This window comes from Alligator sinensis, unplaced genomic scaffold, assembly GCF_000455745.1.
Source record: "Alligator sinensis unplaced genomic scaffold, ASM45574v1 scaffold118_1, whole genome shotgun sequence".
NCBI lineage: Eukaryota > Metazoa > Chordata > Crocodylia > Alligatoridae > Alligator > Alligator sinensis.
In genome coordinates this window covers 4,105,553-4,120,721 of record NW_005841850.1, presented here as the reverse complement: position 1 = coordinate 4,120,721, position 15,169 = coordinate 4,105,553, and the positions used below count along the sequence as shown (strand labels likewise).

Sequence of the window (15,169 nt, the reverse complement as noted above, 5' to 3'; positions counted from 1 at the left end):
TCATGATCCTGTCAGGTTCTAACAAATCCGCAAATTCTGCTAAACACCTGTCATCAACAAGCTCAGACAGGAGGAGAAGTCCCCTTTTATTCTTAGTCCTGTTCTTAGTTCCCTTCCGACTAGTCAAGTCACTCTGTCCCCAAAACTGTCTCCCTTTTTATTGGGATGAAAGCCATGCAAATGCTACATGATATAGAAGATAACCCATTGTTCTGCCAAACCAAAACCCTCCAACTTCCACCACTTAGCTAGCAAGAAGAACCACTAAGAAGATCATTTGGACATTCCTCCTTGCCAGCACCCTTCCAACTTCCCTGACATCATTTGTAATCTGCAATGTGTCATGTTGTAAAGCAGTGCTTTCATTGATGATATGCTTCATCAGCAATGCACCCAGAGCCTGGCTTGCTGACGTCAGAAGCCTATCCAATTTGCAGTTTTAACTTTCTTCTTACCATAGAATCCTTGACAAGTATTGTCTATTTTTTGGCAGGGAGGAAGGGGTTGGGCAGTTGGAAATCTCTTCAAGGGCACGCCCAATAATCTTGTAGGTTGGACTGATCACCTTCCTTAGCACATCCTGTGCAGCTTTGCATATATCCTGAACCAGCTAGATCTTCAGAGATATTTTTCTGCTGTTTCCGCATCAGGAAACTGGTAATGATTGAATACTTTTAGCTGACCTCTGTCTGATAGTCACGTTCCCATCTTCATCTGCCTCCAGCCGTACAGAATCTTGCCTCATCCTTTGGCTTCCAGTAGTTATAAAGTGCCACTCCTCTTCTCTAGTTTCTTTTTTTTCTGATTCCTTGGTTAGTACATTACTTTCTTTCTTGATAGAGTGTTCTAATGCTTCCTAAATCACATATATCTGAATCTCTCTGATGCCACGTAGTATCAGGCCCAAATCCTAGGATAAAGCTATTTTAGACGTGAATACGGGCTCTTTGCCCCATCTCTGAAAAATCACATCTGCTCTGTATGCTAAGCAATGAAAAATTCCTCTCTGCAGAGGCAATGAGATTCACTTGACTGACTTTCAGATTCTCTAATGCTCCCAGCAAGAGGACTTGTTCCCCCCTGCATAGATCATAACTTATCCAAGACCTTTTTTCTCCTTCATCTTCCTTGAGAAGTATTGAGCCAAGTGGAATATTTTTGTCAGTGACCCAAAGCTTTGTGTGCAATTATTCACATGGAATTCACACTCATTAAAATGTCCCTTTTTTAGCCAGGTATCAATGACAAATAGAAATTCTGGCTATAATGATAACACACGAGACTGACCCCAGACACTGCATGAATGAACTGGGCATGATTTAACTTTGCTTTATAAGCACAGACAGAACATAATTCAATGGTATGGATTATACCATTGTGAACAGCATAGCGTGCCAGGGCAATACAGATTAACTGACACCCTTTCGTGCTCTGAATATAGAAACAGGGGCGTAGGTTGTAGCCATGTAGGTCTAAGGACATGGTCAGACAAGGTTCTTTGGGTGAATCTGATATCTTTTATTAGGGTTTTTGAACCAGAAAGCTTGCTTAAAAATTTTTTCTCCCCAACTATTTCAGTTGGTCTAAGAAAAGATATCAGATTCACCCAAAGATCCTTGTCTGAATATAGAAATAAATCTTTAGGAAGTGGGCTTAGGGCTCTGATTAATGTAACATATCCTAATGTTGTCTGAGATGCACTGTTGTGGAGAAAAAATATAAATATGTATAACGACATAAAGGTGGGTGGGAGTTTAGTGTTAGTGGAAGGTTTTCTGACTTATCTCACCGCTAAATTCCTTTATTTGGCTTTGAGTCAACAAATGAGATAAGCAGGTGCCTAATTTTCAGCACATGAGTAGTTCCATTGAAGTTAATGAGATTACTCATTTGCTTAGTGATAGACACATGCTCAAGTACACTACTAAATCAGCAACAGAGCAAGCTTCTGCATAGTTGACCACCATTTAGGCCTCAATACTAACTTACAGGCAAAGGTATGTTGGCAGAGCCCTCTAGTGGAGACACAGCACATGCTAGCAGAAGGATCTTTTTCTGCCAATATAGTTACACTCCCTCCACAAACACCCAATGGGTTTTTTTGGCACAGCTGTGCCTACCCCAGTAGTTTCACTGGTGCTGCTATGTAGGCTGTGGGTTGTGGTTTTTTTTTTCACACTCCTAGCCAAGACAGCTATTCCAGCAAAGCTGTGTAGTGATCCAGTGTAGAGCAAAGTATTAGGCTGAACTGGACGCATCCCCAATTTTCTTCCTGTATGCTCAGCCCCTTAAAGGTATATGGAACTGATGTTCCTTTGATCTTCCTATCCCGTGGTATTTGAGTAGCTTCCCTCCTTATGTTCATCATTTTCTTCGATGCATCTGGAAGCCAGTGTCTTCTGCAGTGCAACGTAGCACCCCAAACTTTGAGATTCATTTTTTGTCTTTTCTTAACGCACAACACTATCCTGGGTGTGGGATTAACCAGACAGTGTAAGGCAGGGTAACCATACCCTAAGGTAATGCACAAGACCGTTTTGAGAAACCATAGCAAACTGACTTCCTGCATCTGGCGCAAGTGGAGTGATTTAGCCCAGTAGTAGTGGCTCTGTAAATAACACAATACTGGAAATACCCAAAGAGTGCATGTTTTACAACCTCTTATTTTGCTTTCCTCCTGATATCCCTTGAATAAGCAGTCATTTCCCAGTAATTAATTAAGGAAACCAGGAAGCTGAATCTCTGCAGATAATTAGCAAGCTGTATTATATTAGGGGCAACAGGAAGTACTTCATTATCTGCAGCCATTACAGTCCTGTTCATCTCCCCAGCATTTACTTTTTAAGCAAATGTTATGTTGGCAAAAGGCATGGGATTAATAGCACCGTAAACTGATCCTTCAGCTGGCTGCAGAATTAAGCAGAAATCAATGATGCCTTTAAAATGAAACCCAGAGTGGAATATGTTATTGAACAAAGGTATGGCCCAGATTTGTGACCCTGTAGGACAGTGATGCCAACCTTTTTGGCAGTTATACCACAAATTAAGCCCTGTGTGCTTCTTGAGTGCCACTCCAACCCGCTTCCCCTACTTGATCCACCACTCTGCTCTTTGCTTCCTGCCCTGTGCTCCCCACCTCATCGCTGCTCTGCTTTCTGCTCCCTGTCATCTTCTGCCTACCCCTTCCCTGATCTGCCATGTTACACACACGCAGGCTGTCCATGCCACTTGTAGCATGGGTACTGCAGGTTGCCACCCCTCTGCTGTAGGGTGATATTATCACCATAGAGTTTGCCTGGATGATTAGCAACGGTGCAGGAAGAAAATTGGGTCCAACAGTTGTCCCAGTGCAGTAACTCCATAGCAGGCAAAGCTGTCAGTAACCTCCTAAGGATTGGTAAGCATCACAGCACCTGACAACTGCAACACACACCTCTGTCACACAGGTTTTTTAAAATCCTATCAAAAGACAACATGGAAGAGCAGATTGTTCACTATTTGAGGACCACGCATATAGTATGGAAAGGCTTAAGTTTTTTGCTATCAGTACATTCTCCGAGATCTCAACTGTATGCCTAATGTAGCCATTTCCCATTTGTGGACTTCCCCCCAGCCCCTCTTTCTCTTCCTTTTACTCTCCCTGTCTTATAGCAGTTGTTTGGATGATGTATCTGTCAGAACTATTTTGAACTTAAAAGAATATCTTTTTGCATCAATGGGAAGTCCTAGGAGCCTTTGTGCTGCATAACCTTCAATTCAAGATGAAATAGTTTTAATAGAGTCTTTGTAAGACGTTACTGAGACATTACAAACTTCCTGCCTTACATTATTTTTACTAAGGCTTGCAAAAAAACAATTCAGCCCACAACCAGCCTTGGCTGTTTTCAAGGGAAAACATTGTGTTTACTCATTTTAGTAACAAAATCATTTATAAAGACAGGCTGTGAAGGCTGCTGAAGTGATTGGCACTTCCACTAATAATGCAGTCATCACATTCCTTCTAAACTTTTAAGTGTCAGTTCACAAATAAAAAAAAATCAATTAGTCTGATTGAATTTATTAAGGAAATGTTTAACCACTTTTCTAATACTACTTAGCTTTTTTCTAGTGCCTTCCATTTAAGGGTATCAAAGCTACTCACTAATATGAATTAAATCGCACAACGGAAAGTTTCATCCTCTATTTAGAGGTACAGAAAACTAAAGCAAAGATACTTTTGTGACTGAAGCATTTACCAGGTACTCGGAACATTTGGGTTTAAAGCCTGGCTCTGCCCAGCCTCCTCTCTGAGTTTGGGTAGTTATATCATCTCTCCAAACTTTGGTTAATTGTCTGTAAAATTGGAAGTAATATATCCTTTGCCTTCCCAGTTGTCTGCCTTGTCTACTTAAACCACAAGCTTCTGAGAGACAGGAGCAGCATTTTGCTGTCATTGTCTCATGTCTGGTGTAATAGGCTCCATATCTTGGTTGAGACTTTTGTGTGCTACTGCAAAGCCAATAATAAAAAGTATGATCAGTGAATGGTAGATTGTGTATTCTTCACAGCAGGGACTGCGTCTTCATCTGGGTTGTGCTGGCAGGTTTGCTCAATTAGCAGCATCCAGAGGGGAAGGTACCTCCTGTGTCAGAAGAACCAAGGGAGTTCGGCAGGGAAAGACCAGGACAGGTCTGGGAACAGCTGTGCTCAGGAAGGAAGACAGTGTGTAAGACCAGCTTTCAAGGAGGGATTGGTGTTGAAGCAGTAGTCTGTGGCCACTGTAGTCAATGGAAAGATTCCTTTTGGCTTCACCGAGCAGTGGATTTGGTCCTACCTCACGATATATATGCTTTAACTCCATTAATATTACAGCAGAAAGAATTTGGCCTGGTGTGTATAAATGTACTCAATTCCTTGCTGGTTTCCTCTGCTTCCACTTATACATGTGTTCTCCTCTCACCTTTTACCCTTGCTCCTCCACCTCCTGTGCTAGGCAAGTTTCTGTGGTGCAAAACAAATTTCTAGGAAAGTAGAGAACAGCTTTGCATAATCTCAATGAAACAGAACGACCCAGCACCTTTTCTTCAGTTGTAAGGAAACCCAAGATAATAGTGAGCATAAATAAACAGGGCAAGGCTCTTGAAATATGTTCGTCAAAGGTTTATAATTCTTATTATATCTATCACATAATTGTGAATTAATTTTAATAATTTATATGGAACACTCATGGCACAGTAACCTTTACTCCATGGAAACAAGCTTCATTAGACCTTGGAAGTCAGGAGCAGGGTTTTCTTTTATTTTTTTATAAAAATGGTATCAAAGCCTATTTTAGGAGCCTTTGTATCATTCAACACCATAATCACGACTCTGCAGCTCCTTAAAAATGGTGTTAAAACTTGCCTGTCGATATCAGCTAAACAGGTGGTGAGCAGTACTGTCTGCACTCTTCGTCTACACAAAAACATGCTCGTGTTATTGTCACCTCCTCCCCATTCCCTTCCCACCTGTTTGTCTCATCTGCCTTGTTTTGTGAGTGCTGTTGGCCTGCACTCGTAAACCCGGTGTGGCAGGAACTTTTCATTATACGAGCATGCAGCACCTAACGCAACAGATCACAATCTGTGACTAAGGCCTACAGGAACTACTCCCAATACAAATAAGACTAAGAAAACTTCAGGGCCGTTCTTCACCTGTTTCATAAAGATAAAATCTGCCTTCAGATGAGCAACCTTCCCTTATTTAAACAGGTGTGATCTAGAGTCTCAGTATTGTAAGTTAAGTCAAAACAGCATGTACCTTAACCAGTATATCAGCAGTCATTGTACACAGAAATATTCCATGATGCATAGGCATGATTTTTTGAGGTGTATAACTTGATTACAGCAACATTGTGGGGTGTTACAGGGGTGTAGGTTGTAGCCGTGTTGGTCTAAGGACATAGGCAGACAAGGTTCTTTGGGTGAATTGATATCTTTTATTAGACAACTTGTGGGGTGTTGTCTTTCAAGAATAAACTTTATCCTGTATTTTTCACATAGCTATCCCTGAATTTTCTTGAAACAGAGGAACCATAATTAAACTTAATCTAACCGTGAATCTTCAGTGATATATGCCTAGAGATATTTATGCCTTAAATAGTAAAAGTTTTCAGCCAGATCTTATACTGCCATAAATCAGCATCACTCCTGTTATTCCTAGGGGGCTATGCCAATTTACACTAGTTTTGTTATAGATTATGGGCTAGATCCTCATCAATTCACACCAAGATATTCAGCTATTGAAAATATTTATTGCTTTAGTACCTAGCCCCAGTGTGCTAGGCATTTTAAATGTGTTTAATGAAAAACATTTCCCATCCTCATAAATTTTAAAATAGCTAAGTAAATATGCACAGTACAAAAACACAGGGAGAGAATTCATAACCATTTATTAATGCTACTGTCCTGGAGGTTTCGCTTTATTATGCTGCAAAATGCTTTTGAAATGCTAAACTAAAGAAAAGCTAAACTCCATGACAAAGGCAGAAGAGACTATAGGTGATGGCATACAACGTTTCTATTTGTGCCGGCTTCTATTCTCATTTTATAAAGATTTTAATGTCACCGTCCATTATCTGTGTGGGATTTATTTTAAGCTGACATGCTCCTGGCCTCATGAATTTGCAATGCATTTTCCAATTAGTAGTGCATTTTGTGAATGGCAAGGACTAGGTTTATTTTTGCAGCTGGGAGGGGATCAGGGACTCCGAGGGCGACCCTTTCAAAGCTGAAAGAAAGCAGCGTGAGTTCTGAATTAATATTTTATGAAATCTAAAGGTATTAGAGCACTGTGTCTGATTCAAGAACACAATGATCTTGCAGCAAACATTTGAGGATACCAGAGAAAGTATTCTAGATTTCCAAAATATTAAACCAGTCAAAACAGTCATGGGAATGGGGGCTTCCATTTGTTAAACAAAACGACCTACAAAAACCAAGACAATACTCTTTTAAATACTCTTTTCCCTTTTAAAAAAGGGTTCAAGACAATACTCCCCAAATAATAGGTGTAGTTGTGGTGATTTATTGCTGGGTTGCACATTCATGATGTTATGGTCATAACACGAGTTTTAGGCTATTGGAATAGCACCATTTACATCGGGCATAGATTTCACCCAAACAAGATGTCTAAGAGTCTCTCGAATGGGGACACTCAAATTGAAGGGGCTGTGAGAGGAGGATGGCTTTCACTAGAGTAAATGTGAACATAAATGTTTTCATAAAAGGTTTGGTTTGGTTTTATTTCCAGGAAAACAATGTGATTATTTAGGTATGCCCTGTCTTGTTACAAACCAAAATGTAGCAAAACTGTCCTCCTTCAGGGGAAGCAAAGGGTGAAACTCACTCATCTACTTCCAGTTTAGGAATACGCTTCAGCACATGCTTCACTGTATCCTAAAAAGTGATTTTTTTCCTGAATTGGAACCTAAGTAATAGGCTTAAAGCATCCAGGTAACTTATAAAAGCCATTACATTTGATTTATCTGCTTGTATCAATAGACTAAAATATCCTTAGTAACATAAGCAAAGGCTGTTTAAAAGGAATATATTTGATATCTTTTATGTTGCTTCGGTCTCTTCCATTGCACTAGACAAACCATGCCAACTGATCTCAATATGTTAGAAATATTAATCATCATAAAACTGCAATGAAAATTAAGGCATAATAAATTGCACAACTCAGAAAAGATATCAGAGTTCACAAACCCATTTCCCCCACTCCTCCAGCTTTCCCACAGCTAACCTAGGTGCTTTATCAGTGTAGGCCATAACAGAAGATAACTTTCCAGTTGGGAAGGCGATGCGACTTGTCCATCATCTGAACCCTTCTGGTTGCCCTTGCAGTTTGTGCCTCTCCAGCAGACTCCTTCCCACTCGCAGCACAGCTCTGTGGGCTTGCCTCGACCTCCTGACCTGTGAGAGAGAAATGAAAAATGTTTCCCTTTTAAACAAGGGTTCAAAAAAGTTTTTAAGTGGACGCATCTAGAAATTAAAAGGGAACCAGAAAAGGAGCATTTAAATTGAATGCATCTCAGGAAGAAATATCTTGCAAGTGAAAAGTGTTTTAGAGCAGCTGTCCGAGGGAAGTGGCAGAACGAATACGTATCGTTTGAGAAGCCGGGCTTGACAAAATACGGGAGAACGTGCTCTTGGCGTAACCCTGTGCTGCAATCCAAAAGACAGGTGGAGCTTTTCCTTCTCTAAACTCTAGGCACTATTTGCTTGACTTTCCCATTTTCCCCCAAACGTTTCCCATTTGGTGCTACATCAAATCCATTAGTATAGTAATTTCGTAATTTCTATGTAGTAATATATAGTATAGTATAGTCTATATAGTAATTTCATACAGTCATTTCTGTAATGCACACCTGGTTTCCATCAGGCCACCTGAGGAGTTTTTTCTTTCATCTCAGCTGGTTTTGACCAGCCCCAAAATTTGACCCATGCAGTCCAGGTAGGCAAAACTCGACTTCACGTATAAGTCAATGCAGCATTGGGAAACACGGCTTATAACCAACCGCACGTGACTTCAGTAACGTAAGAGGTCATTACTGCCTAAGTCTCCAAATGAGGTCCCGCAAATTGGGGGGAGGGAGACGCGTTGACACACGTTCAGGGACGGGGCGGGAAAGCGGTGAGGAGGGGAGTTAAAAACAATAAATACCAAGGGAGGTGTTTGAAGGCCCGGCTGGGCCGGTGGTTGCACCTGCACCCCTGTGTGAGTTGAGAAATGCACATCTCCCCAGGCCCCTTGCCACCCTCGTTTTCTATGATCCCCTCCCCCCCAAGCCCCGCAATGATGAGACCGGCAGGAGGTTTGAGCCGCTGCAGCGGTCGTCCAAGCAAGCCAGCGTGGCCTGGAAATGACAGGCGTGCTTCGTTTTCCTTTTAGGTCAGGATTGTCTGCTCTTCTTTAGTATCTGGGGTCACATTGTGACGATCGGGATCGATTTCATATCCGGGGTCACATTGTGATGATCAGGTTTGATTTTTGTATCCGGGGTTACATGGTGATGATCGGGATTGATTTCGTATCCGGGGTCACGTTGTGACGATCGGGATTGATTTTTATATCTGGGGTCATGTTGTGACGATCGGGATCGATTTCGTATCTGTGGTCACATGGTGACAATTGGGATCGATTTTTATATCTGGGGTCACATGGTGACGATCGGGATCGATTTCGTATCTGGGGTCACATGGTGACAATCAGGTTTGATTTTTATATCTGGGGTCACATGGTGATGATCGGGATCGATTTCGTATCTGGGGTCACATGGTGACAATCAGGTTTGATTTTTATATCCGGGGTCACATGGTGACGATCGGGATCGATTTCGTATCCGGGGTCACGTTGTGACAGTTGGGATCGATTTTTATATCTGGGGTCATGTTGTGACGATCGGGATCAATTTCATATCTGGGGTCACATGGTGACAATCAGGTTTGATTTTTATATCTGGGGTCACATGGTGACGATCGGGATCGATTTCGTATCTGGGGTCACATGGTGACGATGGGCATTGTGCCCCAGGATGAAGTGACCCCCTTAGGACTTTAACTGCGGGGAGGTGGAAAAGATCTGTGGAAGGATGAGTAAGAACCATAATTGACACTAAAATTGTATCTCACACCTGCTGGGTTATGTAGTTACTTCTGTATTTCTTGACTCTTTAAAGAGTAGTGATGTAAAACTGCTTTCTTCAAATGTTAATTTAGGCCTCCGCAGATGGTAACCATCTGTTAAATGACTAGCAATTTAAAATATTTGATTAGCACTTTATATAGCTTGGATGGACCTACTGTTAGCAATATATAAGTGTACTTGTAGGGGGAAATTTGCTAGATCTTGTTCTTTTTCTGTTACTGTTCTGTTCGTGGTAAATCTCCAAGCTATCAATATTTTTGCATGCCTTCTGTTTTATTTATACATAGTGTTTAAAGTTGGAACTTGAAGCTTGCAAACCAATTGTACCTGAAGCTGTTGGAACACCATTAGAAATCAAACTGAACTCATGTAACCACCAAAGCGATAAAAATAAAAGCCCTACGCCTTCAATATCACCTGTGTGGGTGGGACCCTGCGTTTATTGTAATGATTTTTAATATTAAATTATAATAGCGAAAACCGTTATGTCTATTTATGCACTGATTAATGACAACTGCCTTTCAAACCATTTGGTTCTCAATAGCCTTAGAAAGTTCATTATCCATTTCAACGGCGGGGTTCATGTCCATTTTATAGATGGGATTCTCTTTCAGTCCCACCAATAAAATGAGGATTTGGACATTGATAGATGAAGGATGTTACCTAACTACAAAACAAATAAACAAATCATTGTACTAATCCTGTCTTTTCCTTCTAAGTACTTCCAAGTTTCTGCTGTTGAATTTTAAGTTTACCAGCCGTGATGCTTTCTTTGTAAAATTTGCCTTGTTTCACTTTGTACGGTGTGCATTTCTCAGCTCTGTAACAGCAGCTTGTGATTGTTTTTTAACAGCTGAATACACAGCATGACAATGGCTCCATTACCAGGAGCTGAATTAGTTCAGAAGCCTTTACAGTTGTACCGCTACCTGCTTCGATGCTGTAGACAACTTCCTGAAGAAAATATCCGCCAGCATTACAGACATGCCATCAGACAAGTAGGGAGAAACCTTGTTTTCAATGGGGAAACATGTAATGGTTTCTGCATCTCTAATTTTTTTGCATTGTCAAAGTTTAATGCTACTTGTAATGGATTAACACTTGGTAGTGGAAGAACTGGTTTTCCACAGCCTTGAAGAGACATGATAACGGCTAAAAGGATCTTACCATTAAAAAAAAAAAATCCTCTTTTGTATGGTTAGTAACACACACAGATTATTTAAACTAGAAAAATGTTTTAAATCACCTTTCCATCTCTCGTGTTTCTCTTGGGGTTTGATTGAAGCCTTGTTTGTACCAGCAAAATGACTGTACAAAGACTATTTGTTCTTCATAACAGTTGTAGTGCTCGGAGATGTTCCAAATGGTTTACATGTAAGGAACATGCTCTCTCATAAGAATTACTTTGCAGGGCTAGGTACCAGTTTGATCTGAACTGCTCTAGTGCCAGTGTGGATGCAGTAGTTCTTGGAAAGGATTCTGTGTTGGAAATTGTGTTCTTAACATAAATCATCCATTGTTACCATGGGGCATCTATACACACGCTCCAGGGTGGAGGCAGAAGCGCTTTAATTAGAGCCTCTCTGAGAGCTGCTTTAATTAAAGCACCCGCAGTGCCATGTGTATTTGGCATCCCACGCTTCACAATAGCAGCAGGGGCACTGAAGCTAAAGCTTGTTCAATGAGCTTTAGTTCAAGTGCCCCCACTGCCATTTTGAAGTGCAGGGACTCTGACTAGATGTGACAGGGAGGCTGCTGGAGTGTGTTAATTAATCGAGTCTGCTCTGTGTGCTAATTAGCATGTATTGGAACAGATGTTTGGCACATGTATAGGTGCCCATGAGCACTAACAACTGTTTTCCACCTGGTACAAAATTAGACTTAAGATGACTTTTAAAGTTAAGTTTGTGTTTCACTGTTGTTCTGAATTAGTTCTCTTTTATTCACTTTGTTGACACAAATTGCTGCATAACCCCCTGCTCTGCTAATAGGTGGAATAGATTCGAATACTTAGTGTGACACCATGTGTAGTAATGCCCTTTATGAACATACCTCAGCTAGTTTACTTATTTCTGCCTTGTCAGATTATCTGCTCGTTTTTCATCTTATGCTTATTTCAGGATTTTAAAACAACTGTTATTTTAGTACCATCTGAACAGCTGTTTCATTAACTGGATTAGTCATTTTCATTTTAACACCGTAGAGTTTCAAAGTTCATGAGGATGAAGACAGTCCCGAAAGAATCCAACAAATTATTAAAAGAGCCGTTGAAGATGCTGACTGGGTCATGAATAAAGTAAGTGCATTGGATACAAGCCTTGTCCCGTAGCATGCATTTTAGTTAATTCAGTTCAGAGGTTATCATGTTGCAAAGCAAATGTGACTTATGTTCCTCTGCACTGGATTTGAGATCTGGGTGAAGGGAATGCCATAGGAAGTAGGCATGATAATAATGATGGTGATTTTTATCAAAAACAACTCATGCGGTGTGGGGGGAATGGCTGAGGAAAGCTGAATATGAATCAATGAATGAGAACCACAAAGATTGTAATGCCTGGTTTCTGATGGGGATTATTTTGGATTGCACTAGTTGGTGGCAGCAGTAAATACAGCTACTCAAGTATATGGAAAAAAAAAAAGACAAGAACCTTCTGTACTGCAAAGATAAATGATGAGACCTGTCAACCCCCTCCCCAGCAATATCCCAGTCACCTGTAACTGGTGTACACAACTTTCCAGAATGCTTTTCTCATGTGTCAGGCCAGTGCTCCTTTGATCAGGGTTAGACAACATAGTAGTAAAACTGTCAGAATCAGTTGACACTAGCTATCGCCAGTGGAACTGCATCTGCTTTAGTTCAGCAATGGGAAACTGCCTTCAAAGTCTCACTATAAGTAAGGCCACACAGATATGTCATGTTCTGTCCAGGGAAAATAAGAGTTGTTGCTTGAAAGGTAAGTTGGATTCTTACATGAGGGAATGCCAATCTCTTGTGATTCATTAAGTCATGTGTTCAGCTGACTTCAAAACGATATTATTTGACTTTTAAAAGGCTTTGGAAAATCACTCTACTAGCTGGAGAATCCAAATGAGAGTTAACATGGGAGCACCCAAAAATTACTCACAGAATCCAAATCCCAGCAGTGTTAGCCTGGTTCTCACTCACTAGTATGAGTGCCTACCTCATTGTTTTCACTGTGATTTAAAGGGCTTATTTCTGTTCTTGAACAGAGATTTCAGACAGCCACAGGTGAATTACTCCAGATTTAAAACTAAGAAAAAGAAAAGTTAGGCCTATCACATCCATGAAGAAAAATGTCACATTTTGTATATTCTAGAGGAGAAGTGTCTTGTGTTTTGCTGAGGTTTTTTCTCCTCCTGGGAAACAAACAAAAAAAAAAAGCATAACACGGATCATAAAGTAAATACGAAATGTTAGTAGAATTTTTCTGTATGAATTGTTACTTTATATGGAGCTTCTCTTACAAATAATATGTTTTTTGGGTTGTTGTTTTTTTGTTTTTGTTTTTGTTTTTTTTTTGCAGTATAAAAAACAAAAGTAGAAAGAGAAGAATGCAGAGATGATTCTCATCAGTACAGATACTAAGACGGAATAGGAGCAAATAAGTCCAGTTGTTGGTAATGGTGCCTGCAACTTACCTGCACATAAAAAAGGTGTGATATTCTGCCTTGCTTAGGGTGTCATGTGATTTAATTCCTTTTTGAAGCCTTTCATCTACCAGTTTTGCATAGTTCAGAAACAAGGACAAGATTTTAGTATTTATAATTGCAAATCTTGGCTCAAGATCAAAACTACCCCAGAGTTTGAAATGGGGAAAGAGGTTTCAGATCTGAGCTTCTGGCTTGGTTCATCCCACTGTAGAATCAGAATCTGAATTAAAATCCCAACACTGCGGAAGTTCTAGATTTTATCTACTGTGTTTGCTAGTGATGTTGAAAATAGTAATAATTAAAACTATTGCAAGTCTTCATTGCTGTTATAACTCAGTGACCTGTGAAAGGTTAATAAAATGGACACAGACATTTGTTCCAGGCTGAAGAACATGGGTCAATCTAGTGACTATATCAAGGAAATTCAAAGGTTAGTCCTTTGATTACTTCAAATATATATAAGCTTGTCAGCACAAACTGAGGAGAATTCTGTGCCCTCAGTTATACCCAGGAATGAGGGAGCTTTATGTGAATGTAACAAAGGGCAAAATAATGGTCTGTTGTATCAAATGATTTTCCTCTCCCTTTCAACCCAATTAAAAAGAATGACTGCAGTCTGTAGAACCAGCAAAATAAGTAGGGGAAGCACTTCTCTGCCTTTCTGGATTGTTAAGCACTTCTAGCTTATTTGAATGCAATTTTTTGATTGAATGTATTTAAAAAATAACTAGTTTAAGCAGCAATGTTTCTGCTAAACTACTTTTAAGTGTGAAAATCAGGAACCTATCTCCACATATTTAGAATTGTTAAACTGATGCTTCCTGCTTAAATAGTATCTGGAGGGGGGAAAAAACACAAAGCATGTTAAAATGTTGTGTATGCAAGCACCAAAAGGGGAAATTAAACTGGATGCTTTAATGGGGTGCACTTGTATCAGCCTTATCCATAAATATTTGCTTTGAGTTTGTCATGTAGTGGCTGAAAAAATTGTTATGAAAGCTGTGGTAGTGCATAAAAGTGAAATACAAAATGAGTCATTTATTAATATGGCATTAAAATTGTTATTTATTTAGTACCAATGACATATGTGGTAAGCTACGGAGCCTCATAACCTGTGACTGACTGACAACCTAAGGGTTTGACTGGATCCTTAGGCCATGGTCCTGGAACCAAAGAATATTTGATTTTAAGTTGGTCCATAGGTAGCAGTGCACTGAAATTTAAGTTCCAGAGATGGGCTAAATATCTCTCTCTAACATGGTATGCTCTCACACACAGTGTACCATGCAGAATAAGAATTTTACATCTGCAGAAGGTGTAATTACAGAAAAGACAAGCAAAGGCCCCCACAACTTCATTGCTTTTGTTATCCATGCCCATGATGCTTTCTGAGATACGGTTACAGTTACTTTCTCATCATATTGTACACCCTAAATTCACCAGTAACTTTCCTTTCTAAAGGTAAAATACTCTGTGGTCCTAACTGCTGAATTTTGGGAAAACAGTTTCCTTTCAGCCAGGATGTGGATGTGCGCTATGATGCTGAGAGAGACACATATATATCACTGACTTACCACACTATACAGCTAATTAATTTATTAAGGCCTTGGTAAATCATTTGCAGCATGTTGTAAATAGTTCCTTACCAACATTCACTTAAATATCTATTAAGGAGAGGAGGGAGGGGGGGTTGTTCCTATCATTGTTATAAACAAATCTACAAAGAAACCAACAAGAGAAGTTAGATATGCCAAATTGAGAAAATGGTGTATTTCAAGCAGATGCTTGTATTTATGTGCACTTGCTTTTCTCTGTCTCCAGATGGCAG

The 15,169-nt window shown here is 40.1% G+C and overlaps 1 protein-coding gene and 1 long non-coding RNA gene across 5 annotated transcripts; one reads left to right on the top strand and one right to left on the bottom strand.

The window, feature by feature from the left end:
- Positions 1-6,453: 6,453 nt before the first annotated feature.
- Positions 6,454-8,539, bottom strand: LOC102375661. The gene is made up of 3 exons (XR_322937.2): positions 8,390-8,539; positions 7,765-7,934; positions 6,454-6,747 (listed from the first exon to the last, which is right to left on the bottom strand). It is a non-coding gene; the product is annotated as an uncharacterized LOC102375661 (long non-coding RNA).
- A 116-nt stretch (positions 8,540-8,655) lies between these two features.
- On the top strand, positions 8,656-14,386 carry LYRM9 (LYR motif containing 9). Of its 4 annotated transcripts, none has more exons than XM_006016093.3 (4): positions 8,656-8,739; positions 10,523-10,667; positions 11,873-11,965; positions 13,215-14,386. In XM_006016093.3, the coding sequence occupies exons 2-4, from the start codon at positions 10,536-10,538 to the stop codon at positions 13,230-13,232; spliced, it is 243 nt and encodes an 80-aa protein (XP_006016155.1). In that variant the 5' UTR covers positions 8,656-8,739; positions 10,523-10,535; the 3' UTR covers positions 13,233-14,386. The 4 variants fall into 4 exon arrangements, with proteins under 4 accessions (XP_006016155.1, XP_025066445.1, XP_006016154.1 ...); XM_025210660.1 differs by lacking the exon at positions 8,656-8,739 and adding an exon at positions 8,783-9,077 and having other exon boundaries at positions 10,520-10,667; XM_006016092.3 differs by lacking the exon at positions 8,656-8,739 and adding an exon at positions 8,787-9,003.
- The last annotated feature ends 783 nt before the right edge of the window (positions 14,387-15,169 follow it).